This window comes from Thalassophryne amazonica, chromosome 7, assembly GCF_902500255.1.
Source record: "Thalassophryne amazonica chromosome 7, fThaAma1.1, whole genome shotgun sequence".
In the NCBI taxonomy this organism is placed as follows: domain Eukaryota; kingdom Metazoa; phylum Chordata; class Actinopteri; order Batrachoidiformes; family Batrachoididae; genus Thalassophryne; species Thalassophryne amazonica.
The window spans coordinates 68,497,414-68,523,079 of NC_047109.1; the positions used below are offsets into that span (position 1 = coordinate 68,497,414).

Below are 25,666 nucleotides of genomic sequence, written 5' to 3' on the forward strand. Positions count from 1 at the left end.
TCTATCGCAGGGCTACATATAAACAGACAAACACATTCACACCTACGGTCAGTTTAAAATTTCCATTTCATCTAACCTTCATGTTTTTGGAAGTGGGAGGACGCCGGAGCATCTGGACACGAGAACATGTGAAGCACAGAAAGGACCAGGCAAGAGCATTATTGTTGTTGTTATTGTTGTTATTATTTTAATTATTATTATATATTTTATTGTATATTACCCTCTATCTATTACTATATTGCAGAAAAAATTCTGTAGAAAAAACTCTTTTGTGGGTTTTGCAGGGGTGGTGTTCCACTACCGGGATGCATCCAGCAGGTATGCCTTTACCTTTGAGCAGGCCAGAAAAGCCTGTAATGACATCGGAGCTCAAATTGCAACTCCAGAGCAGCTTTTGGCCGCTTATCACAGTGGGTACGAGCAGTGTGATGCGGGATGGCTGTCAGACCAGTCAGTGAGGTAAGAATTTGAGAGAAAATGGACTGACTGAAAATTCAGTATTTCATGACAAACTTGAAATTATATTTATATTTGTTTATTTATTGTGCCCACTTGTTGGCTGATCAAATCATGGACAGCTGTAAACTAGCAATCAAACAAAAAGCCTCATTGTAGGATACACTTTCAGCTGCACCTCTTTATGCTCCATGTTGAAAAACTGCCTATGTGCCTCTCGAGGTAGCAGCCGGTTTGAAGGTCAGTCATTATGATGGGATGGTAGTGTAGCACCCAACCATGCGAACTTTGATATGGGTGTCAAATCTTGAGATGAGAATCTGCACCAATCTGATGACAAACTACAGCAGCGATCATTCAAACAAGTGATTCTACTGTACAGTTACTGTATGATGCTGTTAAGAAAGAGCTTTAACCTTTCTTCATAGGTATCCCATTCAGATGCCAAGAGAGGGCTGTTTTGGGGACATGGATGGTCTGCCAGGAGTGAGGAACTATGGACAGTTAGAGCCTGATGAGCTGTACGACGTCTACTGCTATGTGGAGAATCATGATGGTATGGACAAATACAGTTTTATTTTTAAATATTACAACCTGGGCTTTATAGGCACAGTTTTGGAAAGTTTTAAATTTCCTTCTGATAAATGCATATAACAACATCTGCAATATTTAACAAAAACAATACAAGCCACAAAGGTGGAGAAATGAGACATGCAATATATACAGTTCATATGCAGGTTTAATGCACTCCTCAAAAGATTTCTTGGAACCAGTAGCGGAATGATCTGAAATGTTCCTGATAAACATCAGTTGTGTTCAGACATATATCTCCTGTCAGACTTAAGGCCAGAAAGGGGATATTGAAATGTGCCCCATTGGTGTGTAATGTGTAAGTCATATTTATTTATATAGCACTTATCACAGATAAAAAAATCACAAAGTGCTTTACAAGAAACAGCAAAAATAAAGTCATAACGTATCACACTATATAAAACACGATAAAATAGAAAACAGGAATAAAAAGAAAAGTCTTACTAAAAGCTTGTCGAAATAAAAGTGTCTTCAGCTGCTTTTCAAAAGAGTCAGTGGAGTCTGTGAAGCGTAAAGACAGATGGAGAACATTCCAGAGTCTGAAACAATCTCTTCCCATGAGCTTGAAAATGAGTGTTAGGAACCATCAACACCCTCTGACCCATGACCTAAGGGCCTGGGAACAAGAATAAGGTTTCAGCAGGTCTGCGATGTACTGGGGAGCTTGTACATGTAAGGCCCTAAAAGTTACTACTAAAAATATTTAAAATGAATTCTATAATTTCCCAGCAGCCAATGAAGTGAGGCCAAACTGGAGTGATGTGAGTTCTTCTATTAGTGCCAGTTAAAAGTCTCGCAGGAGCATTATGCGCAGTCTGAAACGGTTCCAAAACTGATTTGTTAACCATTACAATAATCGAAACAAGAAGAAACTAAAGTGTGGATACTAGAGGTGGGCGGATCGATCCTAATATCAATAATATCGGTACCAGCGCTGGTATTGATATTGAACGATCATCGTGTAAAAAGATCGATACTCAAGCTTTTTTTTTCTCCCGCAAGCACTGACTGTTGTGCACGCAGATTCATCAAACTCTACTCTGTTTGTAAGAGCAGCGCTGCGCTGTGTCACACAACACAGAGCAGCGCACCCTTGTATTGTGGTTTGTCAGCCCTCTACCTCAGGAGATTTTAAGTTGTGTTGAGTGATTTTTTTTTTTTACAAAAATGTTGATTGTGATAATAAAGTATTTTGTTGTCACATACAATGTTTGGTGAAATTCTATCCTAGGTCTTTTGGATCCTTTGGATCTATGAAGCTTAAGTATGAAAAAGTATCAGTATCGATAACGGCGATACTGGGCCTGTATTTACTTGGTATCAGATCAATACCAAAATTCCCGGTATTGCCCACCTCTAGTGGATACATGCATCCACCTGTGTGTCAGTCATATTTTCTTGTGCCCATGATAACTTGAAAAGATGTACTGAATTTTCACCAAAATTGAATTGAATATCCTAAATGAGTGTGTCTCAGATAAGTTAAAATTTGAGCATAATTGTGTTTCACCAAGACCCTCAGCAAGGAGCAATGTTGGATGGGGCTGGCAACAGGACGTCAAGCACAGAGAATAAACACAAGAAAGCAGGCATGGAAACAAGACAATCTGGCGCTGGAGTGAGAGGCTGTGGATGGCTAAATAGGGAATGACTGACTCAAAAGTGGAAGTAAGGGTGTATGTGAAACCGTAATCCCATGAACAGTAAAGCCTGTGGAAACACACAAGGAACAGATGTATCAGATTTAAAGCACCACAGAAGAGAATTCAACATATGGAAAACAATAACCAAGGGAGCAGAACAAAGTGTGAACTGTGACAGTAAGGTGGACTTTTTTTTTTTTGTACATGACTTCATATTACGACTGTGACTTCATGAAGTCATTGATACCAACTGATTGCAAATATTTTAGTCATCAATTTGAGATGTTGGCTACATTCTGCTTGACCAATCTTTAGTTGGTCAAGGTCTAGGTCTAGTTAATAATCCGGAAACACTAACCTAAGTAATATTCCCACTAGGTTAGCTATTGTTGTTTTATTTTGTTTTCACACACACACACACACACACACACACACACACACACACACCCCTTTCTGTATGGGCACCAAAGTGAGGTCCAGGAAAATACCCATTGGGAGTGAGGACCACCGTTTTTGCTATACTTAGAAATAAACTGATACTGCATTTAAACTCTAGATGTCTCTTTAAGTCGTTACCTCAGATTTTAAAGAATCACTTTGAGAGGAGCATATTTACGGCCTCTGGAAGCCTTTTCATTAAAAACCTTGTGAGGATCGGCTTAAATATCTTCACTTTCCAAATTGGTCCTCACTAAACAGGTCCTCTCCCCCGTGATGATCCTCACAAAGATAGCAGTACAAACACGCACGTACACAAACACACACACACACACACACACACAAAGTGATTATACAATACCCTGCTCACGCAGACTAAAAGTAAATGGCAAAATAAATAAAAGAAAAACTGTTATTTGTAATTGCAGATACTGTGGTAAGTCAATGTAGAAATTTTTGTTTAACTTAAAGGATGTTATTTGTATTGCTGCATTAATGGAGTCGCTGCACACTTAAAACACATCAGTGTGATGATAAATAAAATATAATGAAGAAGAACTTAACTGTCAAAATGAAAGCCCAGGTGGTACAAACAACTGCTCTTGATTTATGTTTTATTAAAGAGCTGGCTTCTTGTAGCACAAATCAAATTATAATCAACAAAAGCAAAACCATACATGTATAAGATTAACCCTCCTGTTCTCTCACTGTGAAAAGGGGATGTGTTCCATGCAACCGCGCCTCAACGGTTCACCTTATGGGAAGCTAAGGCCTACTGTGTGAGTCACGGGGCAGAGCTGGCCACCACAGCTCAACTCTACGTAGCCTGGAATGACGGACTGAACCACTGCAGCCCCGGATGGTTAGCAGACGGGAGTGTGCGATACTCTATTGTCACCCCTAGAGAGCGCTGTGGTGGTGGTGAACCTGGGGTCAGAACTGTCTATCGATACTTCAACCAGACTGGCTTCCCTGAGGCTCACACTCGGCATGATGTTTACTGCTTTAGAAGTAAGTCCCCGGGATCTGAAACCTACCAAACTGAATGCCTTTGCTGTATGAAAATAAATTACTAGTAATTTCCTTCTGTTGTATGTCAGAAAATGTGACGTTATACCATTCATTACTCTACATGGCAAAGTGTTTTGTCTATATGTGTCGGCCCTGCGATATGTTGGCAGCCAGTCCACGGTGCACCCCACCTCTTACAGTGATGACGTCTTGCTCATGGCCGCTGGGATAAGCTTTACTCTGCATATAAAAAAGAACAACAAAAATACTATCACCAAATTAAAAAGATGTAATGAAGTAATGAAGATAATGTGATTAGATGGTGGCTAATTTTGATGATCCAGATCAGTTGAAAAGGCAGCTTTGTTTTTCCTATTCATTGGAGGCTATAGGTAATTGAACAAACAAAATATAAGTACTATTTTAATACAAATCACCACTTTTACAAACAGTTTTCTTTAGACAAGTCAGCCGTTAGAAACATGGACACTTTCAAGTCACTGAATATGTTTTGGACTTTATTTACATCAATCATCAAGAAATAGAAACAGTATCGCTGTGTATGGTAAATCTGTTAGGAGTAGACAGTTCTCAAAAACTGAGTGACTGAGCAAGGAGACTATTAAGGGAAGCCACCAAGATACCCCGACATCTCTGAATGATATAGGCCTCTCTAGCTGTGGACCCTACATTTGTCCCACTTGGGTCATTGGCTTGCTCTGTCTGTGGGGTGTTGGGACTGGTGGTCTGTGTCCTATGTCGCATACTTACAGGCATGCTTCTGGAACAGCTCATCAGATGAAAGTAAAGGTGTGCAGAAAAGGACACCAACACTTGAACCTTCACACTCACCAACTGCATCAAACAGCACCTGTAACTCAGTAACTTGAGGGACCAGGAAAAAGAATAAGACAAGGTTTTTTTTTTTTCTTTCATTCTTGCACCCCAAGGATGAAGAAAAAGTTGAAAGACCTCCATGCTAAGAAAAACTCTATAACATCTAGACACATCAAGAACACACTGGAGGAGATAGGGCTATCACTGCCAAAGTCTTCAATCAAGAGATGTCTTCATACATGTACAGTAAATACAAAGGGTTTACAACAAGGTGCAAACCACCAGTAACACTCAAGAACAGGAAGGCCAGATAAGCTTGTCCAGAAAAGAAATGCAAAAAGCAAAAATCCCCAGCAGCCTGCTGAGTTCTGGAACAAGATTTTTTTGGCTGTGAAACCAAGATTAATATATAGCAGAATGAAAATAAAGAGAAGACAGTGGAGAAGAACAGGAACTACTCATAATCCAAACTGTACATCATCAATGTTATGACTTAGGCATTTAGTATGGCTAAATGGAATAGAAATGAAATGGAAGTATTCTCATGGAACCGGGTCACTGTGTTTATAACTGCTGATGGAAGCAACATAATGAATTTTGAATTGTACAGGGCTGTACTCTCTGCTTCGATTCAACTGCCAAACTGATACCACAGCTGCAACATGCAGATGGATAATGACTCAAAACATTCTGCTAGATGCTGATGCTTCTCAGATGAAACAAAAATGAATATTCTTCAAACAAACAGCAATTTGAGGGAGGTTGCAGTCGAACCCTGGTAAAGCATCTCAAGGGAGGACATTCTGCATTTGTTGATGTCTATGGGTTCCAGACTTCAGGCAGTCATTGACTGTAAAGGATTTCCAGTCATCTTTACATGAAGTTGCTTAGTTTATCCAATTACACCTGGCCTCTGAAAGAACAGGGACTCTGTATAAAAATGACTGTAATTCCAGAAAGGTTAATGCGATTTGTTCGTTTACACACTAACTTCTCCCTCCCCAAATTACAGCTGGACGTCTGCGCTTCAGTCACATCTTGATTACTTCATTTCAACTCCATTGGAAAGTTACAAAAATTGGTGTCACTGTCACAATGTGACATTGTCACAGCCTGACTGTAGATGCTAGGTCATAAAATGGACAAGATGGTTGCTCTTTATTTTCAGTTAAAACAACAAGTAGTGTCTGTTCCTGTTTTGAAAGTTGTGCTACAGCTAGCTTTTGGCATTGTTATATGCAGTTAAACTTTGTTGTAGGTGAGATTAATGGTTTGGTTTATATTTCAAATGAAATCCTAATTGCTTCCTAATTTGCTGTGGTTTTTATTTTTGTTTGTCTATTTGTTTTTTTACAGGCAATAATGGCCCATACACAGAATCTCCCCAGGATTCCCTTGCCACTGAGCCAGAGGACATTGGCCAGGACATTGTTTTGTCATCTAATCCTGGAAAAGAGATCAGCTTGACTGAGGCCACAGTAGTAGAGGGCATTGAAGCCAAGCATGCCCAGGCAACTGGTAATCTTCCGTTAGGTAACAAGTTAAAGCAAGACCCTGTGGAGGGTAATGACAAGGCCAATGACAAGGAACTAGAATCTGCAAACATTCATGAGTCTGTCACACTTCCTTCTCAACCACAAGAGTATGCATTCACCAAAAATTCCTGGGAGTTAATAGCAAACACCAGCCACCCCGAGTCCTTTCAGACAGAGGTTGTTACACCTCATGAACAATTTCATGTACCGTCAACATCTTCAACAGAGACTGATGATGTATTAACTGTTGGTGAAGACTCTACCTTATCCACAAGTGATGGGAAATCAGGCAAAGAACTCTCAGAGCATCACATTTCTGACAATGACAAAGAAACTGAAATCCAAAATACCACAGATGTTCATGAATCATCTGGAACTGTTGCAAATGAGCCTTTCAGTCACATTCCAGAGGTGCATCAGGACAATGCTTCCCTCAGTTCACAAGATGACCACACGCCTGATGTCATCTTGGAACAGGCCACAGATATTGAAGTGGTCTACACAAACACCTCTTATGATGTTTCAGGACAGCCACAGAACACAAGCACTAGTAGTGTTGAGATGTCAGTGGTAGCCACTTCAGTCTACAGTGAGGATGTAGACATTTACTCCACCGTGTCATTGCCATACACTGACAACAGTACACATGAGAAACACCCATCTGACAACTCTGCAAGACAGACTACAATTCCTCATACAGATGAACAAACAGATGAGGAACTACACCCAGTGACTACAAGTTTGCCTGATGTGGCCACAGATACTACCTCTGCCCTGGTGCCTACTGCTAAGTCAAGTAAGTGCAGTAAATATTACAGAGATAATGACCATCATCACTGAACCATAACCTCTGCCACACATTGGTGAAGTGGCATAATAATAGAAGGTTATGTATGCAAAAACATTCTTATAATCTTGGATTTTTCATTTTATTGACAGGTTATGATCCCATTCAGCACTCAGGCATAACAGTTGAGCCTTACATCCCATTCGACCACAGTAATGAGAAGTCTTCTGTAGAAGCTACACAAGATTGTTATACTGACCAAAGTAGACATAGTGTTATCCAGCCAGTAGAGGTCATGACAATCACAGATGGCTCAGGCTCCATTGTAGATGCTCTTGATGTAAATAATGATCCAGTTATTTTGTTGACATCTCCTGTGTCAGTAACCCTGTCTCCCACTCCTGTGGAGGTAGAAGCTAGTTCCCCAGAGCTTATTACCTTCATCCCTGTAAGCAGTGAACCACTTGGGGCTGAATCTCTGCAACACATCCAGGATCAACTTGAACAAGGATTAGGTGCAAGTCCAGCGGTATTCCTTGGCTCAGAGCAAAATCTCACAGACACAACCTACGGCATGGACCATGGCAATCCAGAAGGAAGTGGGCATGATGTGATAGAGGAACATTCTGTTTCTGAGGGGGGATCTGGTGAGTCCTCTGGAGATAGTCTAGAGGTGAAACCCAAAGTCCTTCTGGTCAACCCTCCAAACTCAACAGACCAAAGTTCTGAAGGATGTAATTGTGAAGCAGGCATTCATGCAACTCCTTCTGCAGGCATAGATATTACAGTGCTGCATCATGGAACCCACACACCAGAGTCCAATCCTGGGTCTCTGTCCATTGAGCCACAGGAGTCCCATTCTGATCTGGAACATATGCCTTGTGTCACTGAGGATCCCTTGGAGGCCATCACCAACAACGTTAATGGTCAGTTTAATGAAATACTTTTATTTCAAATGTACTTTCAAACCCTCACAAAATGATATGAGAGAAAAACAGATTGTTGTTACGGGCTATATGCAAATGTTTAACATTATCTGAGCCCTGCTAGTCTGAGCGACAAATTATATGTGAATTATTCTGATTTGTTAATGTCCATACTATGTCATGTAGTACGGCCTTGCTCAGCCGTCAGATATAATGTAACATATTATAACCCCACAACTAAAGAGATGATCCTAATTTTGTGATAAGAGAACATTCAAAGATTTCTCTAAAATCCAATAGTGTTTTTCCACAGTAAATATCTCAGTCATGTTTTAGTTTAAAAGTGGTTTTGAAATCAAGTCATGTCAAGTTTGGGAGAATGCGCTTGTCCGTGTGTTATTGCATCCACCGCACTATGGAACCATCTTGGGTCTTGGATTGCAACCACCCAGGCAAACAACTGTTCCATCTCCACCTTTTGAAAGTAGCTATCTATCTGCCTGTGCCAGATGAAACATGGTGTCCCCTTGGCCTTTTCCTATTGCTGGGATCCTAGACACCTATGTGCTGGATCATTCCTAGAGGAAAGTGCCACACGTCCAAAATGTCATAGCTGATGTTTCCTTACATTGCAAGTGATACGCAACATTTGAGCTTCCCTTAGAGTAACTTTTTTTTTTTAAACAAAGTTATTCCAGTGGTATTCAAGGATCCTTTGAAAAGACCTCATACCAAAAATATGAAGTCATCACCTTAGGTCACTGATTAGTGTATAACAACCATACAGTGAGACAGGAAGCTTTTGAATAGAAGTCCCCATATTCTTAGTATATTTTTGCTGAATATGTCCATGTTGAAACATGTTTCTGTTGCACTGTTATTGCATCCTTATGTGTGTCATCTGCATTTGTTTGAACATAAACAAGAAAGGCATCCACAAAGCACATACCTATGTCATCTGCCAACAGAGTAATAATGGATAACAACATCATTGTTGTCAAAGTGGAGAATGCATTGGTAAAAGTAAAGCATGCATTTAAAATGCTACAAGAGATCAGATGGAAACATTTTAAATGAGGTGAACACAATAATACAACTTTGAGTAAACTCAAATATGTATTACTAACAGCGCTCATGTTCTTTAGTTTAGTGAAATAACTTTTAACAGTATGACTTCCTCCTCTGCCCTGAAGGTTGCACTGCTGCTCTCCTCTATCTGTTTGTGGAGGCAATCTAAAATACTTTTATTTGCCATTTTCTTGATAAATATGTTCTGACACATTTCTTTACATCAATCATCATGAACTCAGAGTAAATTCTTTGTAATCTGTTGAATGTTAACACATAAACATACTATAATGAGTTGTCTCAGCAGAGCACAGACGAAATGGAGATGAGAGCGAGACGTTGAGTCCAGCTGTCACCACAGACAGCATTGATGTGGCCATTACATCTCACACCCCAGATTATTTCAAAGAAGTCATGGCGGCCTCATTACCAGCTGTCAAAGTTTCTTCAGTAGAACATGGAGCCATTTCAGGTAACAAATGCTGCACACTTGATGATAACCAAAGCAATCAAAGATTTCTGGGAATTCCCAGATTTTTCTGTTTGTTTGTTTGTTTTTGCTGGGGGAGTTCAGACCTACATTTTGTCCTGGAATGTTTTCATGGTCGCTACAAGTTTGATTAGTACCATAAATATATCTCAAGCCACTTTCATTTGCTTTCAATTGCAATTACAATTTATTTTCATTTATATAGCGACAAATGACAACAAGGTTGCCTCAAGGTGCTTCACACAAGTAAGGACTAACCTTACCAACCCCCAGAGCAACAGTGGTAAGGAAAAACTCCCTCTGAGGAAGAAACCTCAAGCAGACCAGACTCAAAGAGGTGACCCTCTGCTTGGGCCATGCTCCAGACACAAATTACAGAACAATTCACAAAACAAACATACAGGAAATGTTGCCAGTGCACAGAATGGTTTCCGGAACAGACATCACACCCATCTCTGGATGGAGCCACGCCTCAAACAGGGAGAAAAGAAAAAAAGCAGAATCAAGCATCAGAAAGACAACAAATACAGTGTAATTTGTCAGTATTAAGCAGCAAGAAAAACAGGAGAAATACTAAGGTGATCGCCGGCCACTAGTCCTATGTTTCACTAAAACATCCAAAATTTAGATAAAGTTGAGGCCGTAGCATCATTAGGGTCATAGCATCAGCCATAGACAGGATGGGATGAATCTTCGCTATATTTCACAGGTGGAAGAAAGCAGTCCTCATAATATCTCTAATGTGGAGGTCAAAGGACAACGTAGGATCAAAATTACTCCAAAGTTCCTCACTTTGTCAGTGTGATGTATGACACACAAGCCTAGGCTAAGCATTAACTGGTCAATTGATGCCAGTCTCTCACTGGACCAAGAACCATTATTTTAGTCTTATCAGAGTTTAAAAGTAGGAAGTTGCAATATGTGCCCAAGGGGTGCTATATAAAGGGAGAAAAGCAGGTAGCCTAAGACAGACTCCTGTGGAACCCCAAATTTCATGTTACTAAGGTCAGAGGTATTGTTATTGTACAAAACAAGGTGAGACCGACTGGTCAGGTATGACGTCTACCATGCAAGGGCACTCCCAGTAATCCCAGAATGATTCTCCAGCCTATTGAGTAGAATATGATGATCCAACAAAAACACAGACTGCTTTCGGTAGCAGTCTGTGTTTTTGTTGTATGTGAGGTTTTGCTGCCAGGCACCGTCTTATTGGTATTTTTAAAGAGCAGTGGAGTGATCACTCTCATCTCCACAAATACTCTTTTGAGTCACATTGCACTCAGTTCTTCAGAACAAGATATCTGAGTGTAATGCTGCATTGATGACATGTCAGCAAATGACAAATAAGTCTACAATAATGAAAGATGTCTTACAATTTAGCCTATACTATATCATTAGGTTGGGACTTAAATGTAGATTTACTGCGAAAGCTAGTTCATAACATTAGAAACATTTGAAAAATTGTGATCTCCAACTTCAGGATCTATGTATTAGGGAAAACAAATCATGCATTTTGTTCAACGTTTTTGTGGTGCAAAGATAAAAACAGGCTAACTGATGTTATCTTTATAATTTATTGTGTCATCTGAGACTTGTGTATTTATTTCACTGGTACAGCAGGTCCCTACAAAGCTTTTGATGAAGATCATTTTCAAATAATGATACCTTGACTTCCGCCAAGAGCTGTCCACGGAGCAATGTTTTTCATGTTCTTTTAGTCACTCTTCAAAACAATGAATTTCATGTTCTGTGGCTTGCATCCCCAAAGCTGTGATCTTTTTTTTAATCAAATATTTCCACAATACTTCAGACACAGTAAATTCATTTTAGCTCTGAAACGTTCATTGACTGATCCATGTGAAATTATTTCAGATTTAGTTTTGTGGCTCATTGCACTGAATAAGAAATCTTTGTGGTTTTGGAACTATGGCATTTGCACACAAGTAACTGGACAATGTCTAACAGATGTCAGCGCGGACATATATACATGTTCAGATGTATGTTCAGATATACATATATACAAGTTCAGAGGAAACAATCCTGTGGCTGGAAGAGTTTTGCTATATGGCAGGGGTAGGCAACCTGTTCCAGAAAGAGCCATGAGGGTGCAGGTTTTCTTTGCAGCCACTGACTCCACCAGGTGATTTTACTGATTAATATCACTTTGAGCAGATGGAATCAGTTAATCAGTGAAATCACCTGGTGGAGTCAGTGGCTGCAAAGAAAACCTGCACCCTCATGGCTCTTTCTGGAACAGGTTGCCTACCCCTGCTATATGGCCTTATTGAATTTTAGGACAGTGATAAAATAACTTAAGAAAACAAAGTGGCTGCAAAGTACTGCAATTTTTAAAAGTACAATTCTTGTCATAAGAGGTATTATTTAGTATGCCTCCAGATATTTGCTGCTGAATATATCTGAGCTGAGTGTAAAATTAAATGCTTAAATACATCTAAAACATAACGCTGTACGGCCTTTCAAATTTCACAAAATTGAAAGAAAATGTACTTTCTACTGAAATCCCAAATAATATCGATTTATTTTTGAAAAGTGATGCAAAATTACAGCTCATTTTAATGAAGAGAATACATTTACCAGGAGGGAATTCCATAAGATAAAGATAAACTTTATTGATCTCACAGAGGATAAATTCACATTTTACGTCAGCTCTTAAAAAACACACAAGATGGGTGCAAGTACTAGAGAATGTCTGTCAAACAGCGTGTGTAAGGATAAGCAATAATAATAATACTTGTAACAGTACAAGACATAAGAAATGAGGTAGAAATAGAATATATATATATATATATATATATATATATATATATATATATATATATATAGTGTTCAGAATAATAGTAGTGCTATGTAACTAAAAAGATTAATCCAGGTTTTGAGTATATTTCTTATTGTTACATGGGAAACAAGGTACCAGAAAATTCAGTAGATTCTCACAAATCCAACAAGACCAAGCATTTACGATATGCACACTCTTAAGGCTATGAAATTGGGCTATTAGTAAAAACAAAGTAGAAAGGGAGTGTTCACAATAATAGTAGCATCTGCTGTTGACGCTACAAACTCAAAACTATTATGTTCAAACTGCTTTTTTAGCAATCCTGTGAATCACTAAACTAGTATTTAGTTGTATAACCACAGTTTTTCATGATTTCTTCACATCTGCGAGGCATTAATTTTGTTGGTTTGGAACCAAGATTTTGCTTGTTTACTAGTGTGCTTGGGGTCATTGTCTTGTTGAAACACCCATTTCAAGGGCATGTCCTCTTCAGCATAAGGCAACATGACCTCTTCAAGTATTTTGACATATCCAAACTGATCCATGATACCTGGTATGCGATATATAGGCCCAACACCATAGTAGGAGAAACATGCTCATATCATGATTCTTGCACCACCATGCTTCACTGTCTTCACTGTGAACTTTGGCTTGAATTCAGAGTTTGGGGGTCGTATCACAAACTGTCTGTGGCCCTTGGACCCAAAAAGAACAATTTTACTCTCATCAGTCCACAAATATTCCTCCATTTCTCTTTAGGCCAGTTGATGTGTTCTTTGGCAAATTGTAACCTCTTCTGCACGTCTTTTATTTAACAGCGGGACTTTGCGGGGGATTCTTGCAAATAAATTAGCTTCACACAGGCGTCTTCTAACTGTCACAGCACTTTTCTACTTTTTTTTTTTTACTAATAGCCCAATTTCATAGCCTTAAGAGTGTGCATATCATGAATGCTTGGTCTTGTTGGATTTGTGAGAATCTACTGGTACCTTATTCTGAACACTACTATATATATATATATATATATATATATATATATATATATATATATATATATATATATATATATATATATATATATATATATATATATATATATATATATATGAGGCCGTCCACCTTTAAATATAAAATATTAAGTAATTTAAATTATTTAATAAATATTTTTATAGCAGCATGGTGAATTGGTGGTTAGCACTGTTGCCTCACAAGAAAGGTCATGAGATCACTTCCCACTTGGTCCTTTCTGTGTGGCGCTTGCATGTTCTCCCCGTGTTTGCGTGGGTTTCTTGCAGGTGCTCCAGCTTCCTCCCCCCTCCAAAGACACGTCTGTTAGTTGGACTGAGCACTTTAAATTGAACGTAGGAATGAATTTATTTGCATGTTCATATGTGGCCCTGCAATGGACTGATGACCCGTCCAGGGTGTCCCCTGCCTTTTGCCCAGTGACTGCTGGGACAGACTCGAGTTCCTTAACTGGAATAAGTATTAATTTATTTATTGTCTATACACACTTAATGTGATTAAGGGTCACAGGAGGTCCCAGCAGTCATATGGCATGAGGTGGGTACACCCTGGAGAGGATGCCACTCTGTCACAGGGCATAAGTGGGTATAGTGTATAAATTAATGTATAAATATTATTTTGTATTAAATCATATTTTTTTGTATTCCTTTAGTTTTGTTTTAAACTATAAGAACCTCTGTTATGGGTGAAATCCAACTGTCTTCATGCTGCTTTAGACTTGTGCCTGGAGACCTCGTGCTTTAATGGGGGTACTTGTATTGAAAGTGGATCAACACGGTGCCTGTGCCTGCCCGGGTATGGAGGAGATTTCTGCCAAACAGGTTCAGTATCAACTGTCTGACACAGTGTTGGACATATTTTCCTCCTGTTAAGTCTCTGTAAACATTTCAACAGTCTCTCTGTCCTGGTCAGATCTGGAGTTGTGTGAGCCAGGATGGGACAAGTTTCAGAGCTTCTGTTACCGTCGCTTCACCAAGCGGCAGAATTGGGAGGCAGCTGAGCAGCACTGTCGCATGTGCGGTGGACATTTGCTTTCTGTAATGACCCCCGAAGAGCAGGATTACATCAATGGTATCAACTGTCTGATGAACAGAATGTGGTTTACATTAACTGGTTTAGCATTTAGTCATCTTCAAGACAGAGGTGCACTGGTGGTAAAAATTTAATTTGTTGGACATCTGTGGGCAACCAGGTCCTCCAGAAAGATTATCAGAGTGCAATTTATCAAGTTAATATAATCTGTTGTTTGTGCATTTAAAGGACAGTTGTAATTTGTATTAACATTATTACTGTATTTATGCAGTGAAAAGAATTGCAGGGTTTATATATTAATAACATCCACTTGTCACAGGAGAATGTCGTGTCCATTTTAGATTGAAGTCCAATGTTCCCTGTCGGCTTTGCTGAGCGTTAATTATGTGAACGCCATGTTTTCTTCAAAGCCACTACACTGATTTTGTAAAGGTTTTTAGCAAGATCCATCTTAAAATCTTTTTGTTCCCCAAAATGGCATTCTTGTCATTCAGAACTTTGAAGAAACTAAAGTTTGACTTGTCGTTTTTTTTTTTTTTTTGTTCTTTTTTAAAACACAAGGACCAAATGGTGTTGCAAGGGGAAGGCATAACATCAGCCTTTCACGTCTGTCTTTCTCATTCAGGTTTGTCCAAGAAAATATTGTGGTTTTGATTTCGTTTGTGGAGGTGATGGTCTAGTGGTTAAGGCGTGGGCTTGAGAAGAAGATCTTCGGTTCAAATCCCAGCCTGACTGGAAAATCACTAAGGACCCTTGGGCAAGGTCTTTAATCCCCTAATTGCTCCCCGTGTGTAGTAAGCACCTTGTATGGCAGCACCCTGACATCGGGTGAATGTGAAGCATTATTGTAAAGTTCTTTGAGCGTCTGATGCAGATGGAAAAGTGCTATAATGCAGTCCATTTACCATTTTAGTGCGGCCCTTGAGATAGTTATATGCTTTCTCCTTGTGATTTGTACTAAACACTGCGGGTTGGTCCACGCAGAATAATACATCTACTTTTCCATCTCAGGTTAAAAATTAAATTTCTTACCAACAAATCTTTATCTACTCATCAGACAGTATTACTATCATTTTTCACATTGCAAATATTAAACTGTATTTAGAACACTAAACTTGTAGACAAGAAGATTCAAGTTAAGTCTGAATGCACGTGCTGGTGCTTTGCTTCGCTGTATCTGTGACACCACCAAACTGTCTTGGGTCCTTGTACTAGATGGTTATCCTCAAAACATTGATAAACAGTATGGATATGTATGATTCTTTTGGTCTGTTTTGCTTGGGGTTGCAACAGCAGATTTGGTGTGGATCCACTTTTTGATTGCTTATGCCTGATGCAACTCCAGATATACAACGACAGTGAGTTACAGGTAGATGTCTTACTATAAGGCAAGAGAGCTGCAAATGGGCAAGACAAAATTTTAGGGTACCTCATGGAATATTTATCATAACGTACTCTAAAATTTTGTGAAATCTGATCTGATTCAGTCATGTTGTTTTATATTTGTCAGGCTTTCAGAGCAGCTGAGCACAGCAGATGATAGGAGGCACAATGCAGGCTCTCAAACAGGTAGTAGGATATCAAGGACTTTATAGTAAATGCAGGCAGTGATCTGGTACACAAAGAAGCAGTCAGCGAGGTGAAGGTACAGGCAGGCGAAAGGCAATGGCGTTGTCAAAAATTAACAGGCTAAGGTCGAGAGCATAGCAAACAGTAGTAAGTGGGCAGAGACAAAAACGAGGTCCAGGAAACAAGCACGGTCAGGCACAGTGAGGCAATAAAGTACAAAACAAGGAACACAGATCTAGAGCAGACGAGCTGGCACGAAGACATGAGAATCAACGAACTAGCAATTTCAAACAGAACTCCCAGGGCTTAAATGCATGGTGAACAATTAGGCAGTGATGGAAAACAGGTGTGGTGAGCTGGCAGGAAGTGGGCGTGGACAAACAAAGATAAGAGACAAGGCAAGAGAGTATAGTGACAAATGGGAAAGGAGAAGACAAACAAATGGGGCGTGGCCAACAGGAATAAGGAGGTGCTGGTGAAGGGCAAGAGAGTATAGTGATCTGAGGGTGTGACAGTAATGCAGATGAAACTGGTGTGAAGGATGAGGAACAAAGATGAGGCAGAACTGACAGGGGAGTGCAGTGGCATAACCAGAATCCATAAACTAACAATACTAAAACATCCAGACCGAAACAAACAAACTCTAGACAGAATGGAATCTTAACATGAACAGAATGACAGGTGAGAAATGGCTAAAACTGAAAAGAAGGTAACAGGTAATTCAAAAATTAAAACTAGGACAGAGCTGATGAGTGGAAAAAGTATAAAACACAATTAAACCAACACTTCACTGATAAATGTGCCAAATAAAAACTGTGACCAAAGCAATCATGAACAAAATCAAAAACAGTAGATTAAAGACAAACAAAACTAGAATGGCACTAAATGTGTGGCTGATGTGTGAAGAACAGAAACAAGCTATGAAAAAAGCAAAATAAACAGATGATCAAAAACCAAGTAAATATATAGAAAGGCTGATGGAAAATAAAAGGTCAAGACCTGAGCAGGAGCAAATCCTGACAATATTAACCCTTAGGTTGCTTTTGGTTTTGACTTGGAGCTTGGAACAGTTTATCCTGTTCTTTTCATCTGTTCATAGACACTGATCCCTCCCTTTCGCTCATCATATCTTCTTATCTTTAGACAAATACAAAGAATACCAGTGGATTGGCCTTAATGACAGGACCATTGAAGGAGACTTCCGATGGTCAGATGGAAACCCCCTGGTAAGCATAAATGAGCTTATACACTTATTGGCCACATTATTCTGTACACCTGTTCAATTAATCATTAAACCAATTTCACAGAAACATGAGTAGAGGTGCATGAAGAAACAAAGGGTATTTTAGCACGAACACAGATGTCATGAATTTGATTAAAATCGGACTGATATTGGAAAATATTACCGTATCTTTTCGGAATAAAAAAAAAAATCCTTTCTGATCCGGTGTCACCGACCGACTGGTCCGTCTCAGACAAACTGCTGTGGTCTCAAATGACCCATGCGCAATGAAGGCAGGGCAGACCAATTTTTATGGGGGGGCCCGCTCGGTCTGCGACATGGGGTTTTCTGTTGCACATCTGAGTCTTGTTGTGCTTGATGTATTTTTTTTCTTTTTTTTTTTTTGTTGCTTTTGAAGAGTTGAATAGTTCTTTCACAGTTTAAGTTGGTATGGGTTTTTTTTGTTTGTTTGTTTTGTTTTTTAGTTTTTTTTTGTTTTTGATGGATAGGTTAGAAAAGTACATCCAGACAAATGTATTTAATAACAGAGTAGCTGGTTTAAGACAAGGGAAAAGGTTGGTGTTAATGTCAGTATCAGACACTGAAAGGTCTTTATTCTTGTCTTTATTATTATTACTATTAATAATAATAATAATAATAATAATAATAATAATATTTAGTATGGCTGTACATAAAATAAAATACACCTTTCCCAAAAATGGAACTACAAAAGTGAAACTATTATTTACAAAATATACATCAAAGTAGCATGCTACCTGTGGGGATCCATGGACACTAGATTAGGTAGTGTTTATAAAATAGGTAGCTGACATTTTTCAAGGGTGGTAATAAATTGTACAAACTTTCCATAATGATTTGGAATGGTGTGTGAGTCCAGAATGTTTTTAGAACCTCAGAACCTAGACCTCACCAGTTTTTAGAAGAACTCAACCCTTTAATTTCCTGTTAATGATTTAATGTTTTAATGTTAAGTTACTGTCTTAATGTATTTATAAATTGTTTAGGTTCTTTTTTATCATATACACACTATTATTATTATTAGGATCCCAGTAGGCAATGTCCTACGAGGACCCTATTGTAATTGCTCTGTTTATTATTATTATTTATTTATTTATTTATTATTATTATTCTTGCCACTTTTGAAATCGAAATTTTGGCCTCTTCCCATGCTCAAAAACTCACCAAACTTTCCAAAGTCATCCGGCCGGATCCGAAATTCGATATTTTTGGGGCGTCGCACATGGTTGCAGAAAAACCGCGAAATAGCGCCCCCTAGAAATTTTCAAAAACCCCTCCGTCTTGGGCTTTTTTCATCGTAACCTCACGAAATTCGGTACACATATTTACCATGCCAGGACGCACGAAAAAGTCTCATACTGTCATGGTGAAATATCGACAGGAAGTCGGCCATTTTGATTTTAAGTTTCGATTTTGAGCAAATTTTTGCCATTTCTGGCCATTTCCACTACTTACATTTGAATGAACTTGTCCTAGGGATTTCATCCGATCGTCTTCAAATTTGGTCAAAATCATCACAACACAATGGTGATCAAAAGTTATCAAAAGATTCTAATTAAGTCAAAAGGCGTGGCTGCTAGGGGTCGTCAAACTTTGGCGAGCTTTTCGGAGCACGCCATTTCACTTCGAACGGCTGTCACGCCCACATACTTCATCGTAGATCCTTCAAAGTTGCTGGACATGATGAGGGCTCTGCCCTGAACGTCTACATATCTTAAGTTCCCACCTCCGCCATAGCGCCCCCCGGTGGTGGTGGGAAATGTCCTATTTTTACATTAAGAGCTCCTGATGTCACATACTTAACCCAATCAACTTCATTCCACTTCTAAAACATGCAGAACAAGTTGGTGAACGTAGGCAATGAACGCCGTGAAGTTACGAGTAACGGCGTCCATGTGCTGGCGTGTCCAATATTGACCTTTCGCCATGAAATTACGTTCTTCCTTTTGATGGCTTTAATTTTGTCACATCATCATGAAAATTGATACACAGGTCAAGCACGACAACCTCTTACAAGTCATAGGGGCGTCGCCCATGGGCGGGGCAAAAGCCCAATGGCAAAACGCCCCCTTGAAACTTTCAAAAGGGGTTTTTTTGGAGTAGGGAGATGAAAATTGGTACACGTGTGACTTGCATAGATGTACAAAAAAGTCCAATGCACTTCAAATTTCTTCCACATCATCCAGAGATGATACTGATCAAAAGTTATCGAAAGCTTTTCGCTATGTTGAAGGGTGTGGCCGCTATGGTGCCGCCATTTTGACCCTTCGCTATGGAACAACAAGTCATGATAACTCTTTCATGCTTTGCCTGATTGACTTGAAACTTAACATGTGTGATCACGGTTGGCCCCTGAACACACCTGGCCCCTCTGTTTGTACACTGAGCGCCCCCGAGTGGATGAACCTTCAACATGTTATAACTCCTTGATGCATTGTGTGATTTGTTTAAAATTTTAAATGTGTGATGAGTAGTTGCCCTTGTATGCACATGCCCACATGTGGCCAAAAGGGCTCCCACTGGCCTGGGTAGGCAGTCGCGCGAAACGAGGGCCCGTATATGACTGCTTGCAGTCCTAGTTATTATTGTATCTTTACTTCTATTTTGTCATTTGAAAAGGAGACAATTCACATAAATTATTGCTCTCTCTCTCTCTCTCATATATATATATATATATATATATATATATATATATATATATATATATATATATATATATATATATATATATATATATATTTTTTTTTTTTTTTCATTAGATCAGAAATTTGCTTGCCTCTACTGGTGGTTTGCTCTCACTGCGGTATTGTATCACTTCCTGTTCCGGAGCACAGCGGTGTTTTTCTGTATCTGTTAGCTGTTTAATCTGTGCAGTTAGATTGATCTAGTTATCTAGATTACGATTTGTTTCCCAGTGTAATCTTTACGTGCCTTAACTAAAGCACTCCTTCTGCTGAATCACCTCTAAATTATTTACACATTATTCACTTTGCGTGTTTTTAGGAATCCGCTAGCTTAGCGTAGCTACTAGCTCTTAGCCGGTTTAGCATGACGGCTTCTCCTGTCTCTCCCGCACTTTTCTGCTCTGGGTGTGAAATGTTTAGTTATTCCTCGGCCTCCTTTAGCAGTAACAGTACTTGTAATAAGTGTAGCTTATTCGTAGCTTTGGAGGCCAGGCTGGGCGAATTGGAGACTCGGCTCCGCACCGTGGAAAATTCTACAGCTAGCCAGGCCCCTGTAGTCGGTGCGGACCAAGGTAGCTTAGCCGCCGTTAGTTCCCCCCTGGCAGATCCCGAGCAGCCGGGAAAGCAGGCTGACTGGGTGACTGTGAGGAGGAAGCATAGCCCTAAACAGAAGCCCCGTGTACACCGGCAACCCGTTCACATCTCTAACCGTTTTTCCCCACTCGACGACACACCCGCCGAGGATCAAACTCTGGTTATTGGCGACTCTGTTTTGAGAAATGTGAAGTTAGCGACACCAGCAACCATAGTCAATTGTCTTCCGGGGGCCAGAGCAGGTGACATTGAAGGAAATTTGAAACTGCTGGCTAAGGCTAAGCGTAAATTTGGTAAGATTGTAATTCACGTCGGCAGTAATGACACCCGGTTACGCCAATCGGAGGTCACTAAAATTAACATTAAATCGGTGTGTAACTTTGCAAAAACAATGTCGGACTCTGTAGTTTTCTGTGGGCCCCTCCCAATCGGACCGGGAGTGACATGTTTAGCCGCATGTTCTCCTTGAATTGCTGGCTGTCTGAGTGGTGTCCAAAAAATGAGGTGGGCTTCATAGATAATTGGCAAAGCTTCTGGGGAAAACCTGGTCTTGTTAGGAGAGACGGCATCCATCCCACTTTGGATGGAGCAGCTCTCATTTCTAGAAATCTGGCCAATTTTCTTAAATCCTCCAAACCGTGACTATCCAGGGTTGGGACCAGGAAGCAGGGCTGTAGTCTTACACACCTCTCTGCAGCTTCTCTCCCCCTGCCATCCCCTCATTACCCCATCCCCGTAGAGACGGTGCCTGCTCCCAGACTACCAATAACCAGCAAAAATCTATTTAAGCATAAAAATTCAAAAAGAAAAAATAATATAGCACCTTCAACTGCACCACAGACTAAAACAGTTAAATGTGGTCTATTAAACATTAGGTCTCTCTCTTCTAAGTCCCTGTTGGTAAATGATATAATAATTGATCAACATATTGATTTATTCTGCCTAACAGAAACCTGGTTACAGCAGGATGAATATGTTAGTTTAAATGAGTCAACACCCCCGAGTCACACTAACTGTCAGAATGCTCGTAGCACGGGCCGGGGCGGAGGATTAGCAGCAATCTTCCATTCCAGCTTATTAATTAATCAAAAACCCAGACAGAGCTTTAATTCATTTGAAAGCTTGTCTCTTAGTCTTGTCCATCCAAATTGGAAGTCCCAAAAACCAGTTTTATTTGTTATTATCTATCGTCCACCTGGTCGTTACTGTGAGTTTCTCTGTGAATTTTCAGACCTTTTGTCTGACTTAGTGCTTAGCTCAGATAAGATAATTATAGTGGGCGATTTTAACATCCACACAGATGCTGAGAATGACAGCCTCAACACTGCATTTAATCTATTATTAGACTCTATTGGCTTTGCTCAAAAAGTAAATGAGTCCACCCACCACTTTAATCATATCTTAGATCTTGTTCTGACTTATGGTATGGAAATAGAAGACTTAACAGTATTCCCTGAAAACTCCCTTCTGTCTGATCATTTCTTAATAACATTTACATTTACTCTGATGGACTACCCAGCAGTGGGGAATAAGTTTCATTACACTAGAAGTCTTTCAGAAAGCGCTGTAACTAGGTTTAAGGATATGATTCCTTCTTTATGTTCTCTAATGCCATATACCAACACAGTGCAGAGTAGCTACCTAAACTCTGTAAGGGAGATAGAGTATCTTGTCAATAGTTTTACATCCTCATTGAAGACAACTTTGGATGCTGTAGCTCCTCTGAAAAAGAGAGCTTTAAATCAGAAGTGTCTGACTCTGTGGTATAACTCACAAACTCGTAGCTTAAAGCAGATAACCCGTAAGTTGGAGAGGAAATGGCGTCTCACTAATTTAGAAGATCTTCACTTAGCCTGGAAAAAGAGTCTGTTGCTCTATAAAAAAGCCCTCCGTAAAGATAGGACATCTTTCTACTCATCACTAATTGAAGAAAATAAGAACAACCCCAGGTTTCTTTTCAGCACTGTAGCCAGGCTGACAAAGAGTCAGAGCTCTATTGAGCTGAGTATTCCATTAACTTTAACTAGTAATGACTTCATGACTTTCTTTGCTAACAGAATTTTAACTATTAGAGAAAAAATTACTCATAACCATCCCAAAGACGTATCGTTATCTTTGGCTGCTTTCAGTGATGCCGGTATTTGGTTAGACTCTTTCTCTCCGATTGTTCTGTCTGAGTTATTTTCATTAGTTACTTCATCCAAACCATCAACATGTTTATTAGACCCCATTCCTACCAGGCTGCTCAAGGAAGCCCTACCATTATTTAATGCTTCGATCTCAAATATGATCAATCTATCTTTGTTAGTTGGCTATGTACCACAGGCTTTTAAGGTGGCAGTAATTAAACCATTACTTAAAAAGCCATCACTTGACCCAGCTATCTTAGTTAATTATAGGCCAATCTCCAACCTTCCTTTTCTCTCAAAAATTCTTGAAAGGGTAGTTGTAAAACAGCTAACTGATCATCTGCAGAGGAATGGTCTATTTGAAGAGTTTCAGTCAGGTTTTAGAATTCATCATAGTACAGAAACAGCATTAGTGAAGGTTACAAATGATCTTCTTATGGCCTCGGACAGTGGACTCATCTCTGTGCTTGTTCTGTTAGACCTCAGTGCTGCTTTTGATACTGTTGACCATAAAATTTTATTACAGAGATTAGAGCATGCCATAGGTATTAAAGGCACTGCGCTGCGGTGGTTTGAATCATATTTGTCTAATAGATTACAATTTGTTCATGTAAATGGGGAATCTTCTTCACAGACTAAAGTTAATTATGGAGTTCCACAAGGTTCTGTGCTAGGACCAATTTTATTCACTTTATACATGCTTCCCTTAGGCAGTATTATTAGACGGTATTGCTTAAATTTTCATTGTTACGCAGATGATACCCAGCTTTATCTATCCATGAAGCCAGAGGACACACACCAATTAGCTAAACTGCAGGATTGTCTTACAGACATAAAGACATGGATGACCTCTAATTTCCTGCTTTTAAACTCAGATAAAACTGAAGTTATTGTACTTGGCCCCACAAATCTTAGAAACATGGTGTCTAACCAGATCCTTACTCTGGATGGCATTACCCTGACCTCTAGTAATACTGTAAGAAATCTTGGAGTCATTTTTGATCAGGATATGTCATTCAAAGCGCATATTAAACAAATATGTAGGACTGCTTTTTTGCATTTACGCAATATCTCTAAAATCAGAAAGGTCTTGTCTCAGAGTGATGCTGAAAAACTAATTCATGCATTTATTTCCTCTAGGCTGGACTATTGTAATTCATTATTATCAGGTTGTCCTAAAAGTTCCCTAAAAAGCCTTCAGTTAATTCAAAATGCTGCAGCTAGAGTACTGACGGGGACTAGAAGGAGAGAGCATATCTCACCCATATTGGCCTCTCTCATTGGCTTCCTGTTAATTCTAGAATAGAATTTAAAATTCTTCTTCTTACTTATAAGGTTTTGAATAATCAGGTCCCATCTTATCTTAGGGACCTCGTAGTACCATATCACCCCAATAGAGCGCTTCGCTCTCAGACTGCAGGCTTACTTGTAGTTCCTAGGGTTTGTAAGAGTAGAATGGGAGGCAGAGCCTTCAGCTTTCAGGCTCCTCTCCTGTGGAACCAGCTCCCAATTCAGATCAGGGAGACAGACACCCTCTCTACTTTTAAGGTTAGGCTTAAAACTTCCTTTTGCTAAAGCTTATAGTTAGGGCTGGATCAGGTGACCCTGAACCATCCCTTAGTTATGCTGCTATAGACGTAGACTGCTGGGGGGTTCCCATGATGCACTGTTTCTTTCTCTTTTTGCTCTGTATGCACCACTCTGCATTTAATCATTAGTGATCGATCTCTGCTCCCCTCCACAGCATGTCTTTTTCCTGGTTCTCTCCCTCAGCCCCAACCAGTCCCAGCAGAAGACTGCCCCTCCCTGAGCCTGGTTCTGCTGGAGGTTTGTTCCTGTTAAAAGGGAGTTTTTCCCTCCCACTGTAGCCAAGTGCTTGCTCACAGGGGGTCGTTTTGACCGTTGGGGTTTTACATAATTATTGTATGGCCTTGCCTTACAATATAAAGCGCCTTGGGGCAACTGTTTGTTGTGATTTGGCGCTATATAAAAAAATTGATTGATTGATTGATATATATATATATACTAGCTGGGGTACCCGGCGTTGCCCAGGTTGACCTGTTTAAGATATAATCTACAAAATATTCCAAAGTTTATATTTTGTCATAATTGTAGATATCTTATAAGTATATATGTAGTCCAAATAGGCAAATGTTTGAACAAAAAAACCCAAAATAGGTGGAATCCCCAAACCAAGAGAGAAAACTGAATTTTGCTACATGCAAGAAACAACAATGAAGTTCTTCAGACTTTATATTGCAGATCAAGTATGCTCATAAGCATTAATCAGAATTGATGTTATGACCTTTATAAGTGTTGATACATTGCAAATCTAGTTTATAAGAATGCTACAAAAATAAAATGGCTTTTATGCAAATGTTAATTTTGGATTTGAGATGTTGAATATATATTTAAATGTAGCTTTTACTGACCAATAGTTCTGAAGAGCCTCTTGGTAGACAATGTTCGTTGTCCTTCTGTCAGGAAAGTGGATATACAGCTGATTGGGGTTACCAACTCTGGAGCATCTGACTAACTGTGGAAGATCGCAGGTTGTGCCATATTCAGGCCAAGCCAAAAGTAGTGGTTTCTTTTTGCACACTTTGAGGCATTCCATCTTTAAATGGTATAAATATTGCCTTGCATATTTCTTAAAGTTATGCATTCATTGGTATATTTAGAGAACAAACAATCTTTTCAATTGTAAAAAAAAGAAGTTTGACCACTAAAAACAGTTTGAGCCATGAAACATCAACATACCAAAACTATTAGATCAACCCCAAAGCTAGTGC

The 25,666-nt window shown here is 39.5% G+C and overlaps 1 protein-coding gene across 1 annotated transcript in view; it reads left to right on the forward strand.

Annotated features, from left to right (window-relative positions):
* bcan (brevican) overlaps positions 1–25,666 on the forward strand; it is a 70,253-nt gene that overhangs the window by 33,402 nt on the left and 11,185 nt on the right. Inside the window, exons 4-14 of the mRNA XM_034174385.1 lie at positions 285–459; positions 885–1,012; positions 3,846–4,139; positions 6,333–7,307; positions 7,451–7,718; positions 7,752–7,945; positions 8,072–8,224; positions 9,588–9,764; positions 14,322–14,426; positions 14,518–14,676; positions 17,350–17,432. Of these exons, the coding sequence (XP_034030276.1) occupies positions 285–459; positions 885–1,012; positions 3,846–4,139; positions 6,333–7,307; positions 7,451–7,718; positions 7,752–7,945; positions 8,072–8,224; positions 9,588–9,764; positions 14,322–14,426; positions 14,518–14,676; positions 17,350–17,432 (2,711 nt within the window). The remainder of the gene's footprint in view (positions 1–284; positions 460–884; positions 1,013–3,845; positions 4,140–6,332; positions 7,308–7,450; positions 7,719–7,751; positions 7,946–8,071; positions 8,225–9,587; positions 9,765–14,321; positions 14,427–14,517; positions 14,677–17,349; positions 17,433–25,666) is intronic.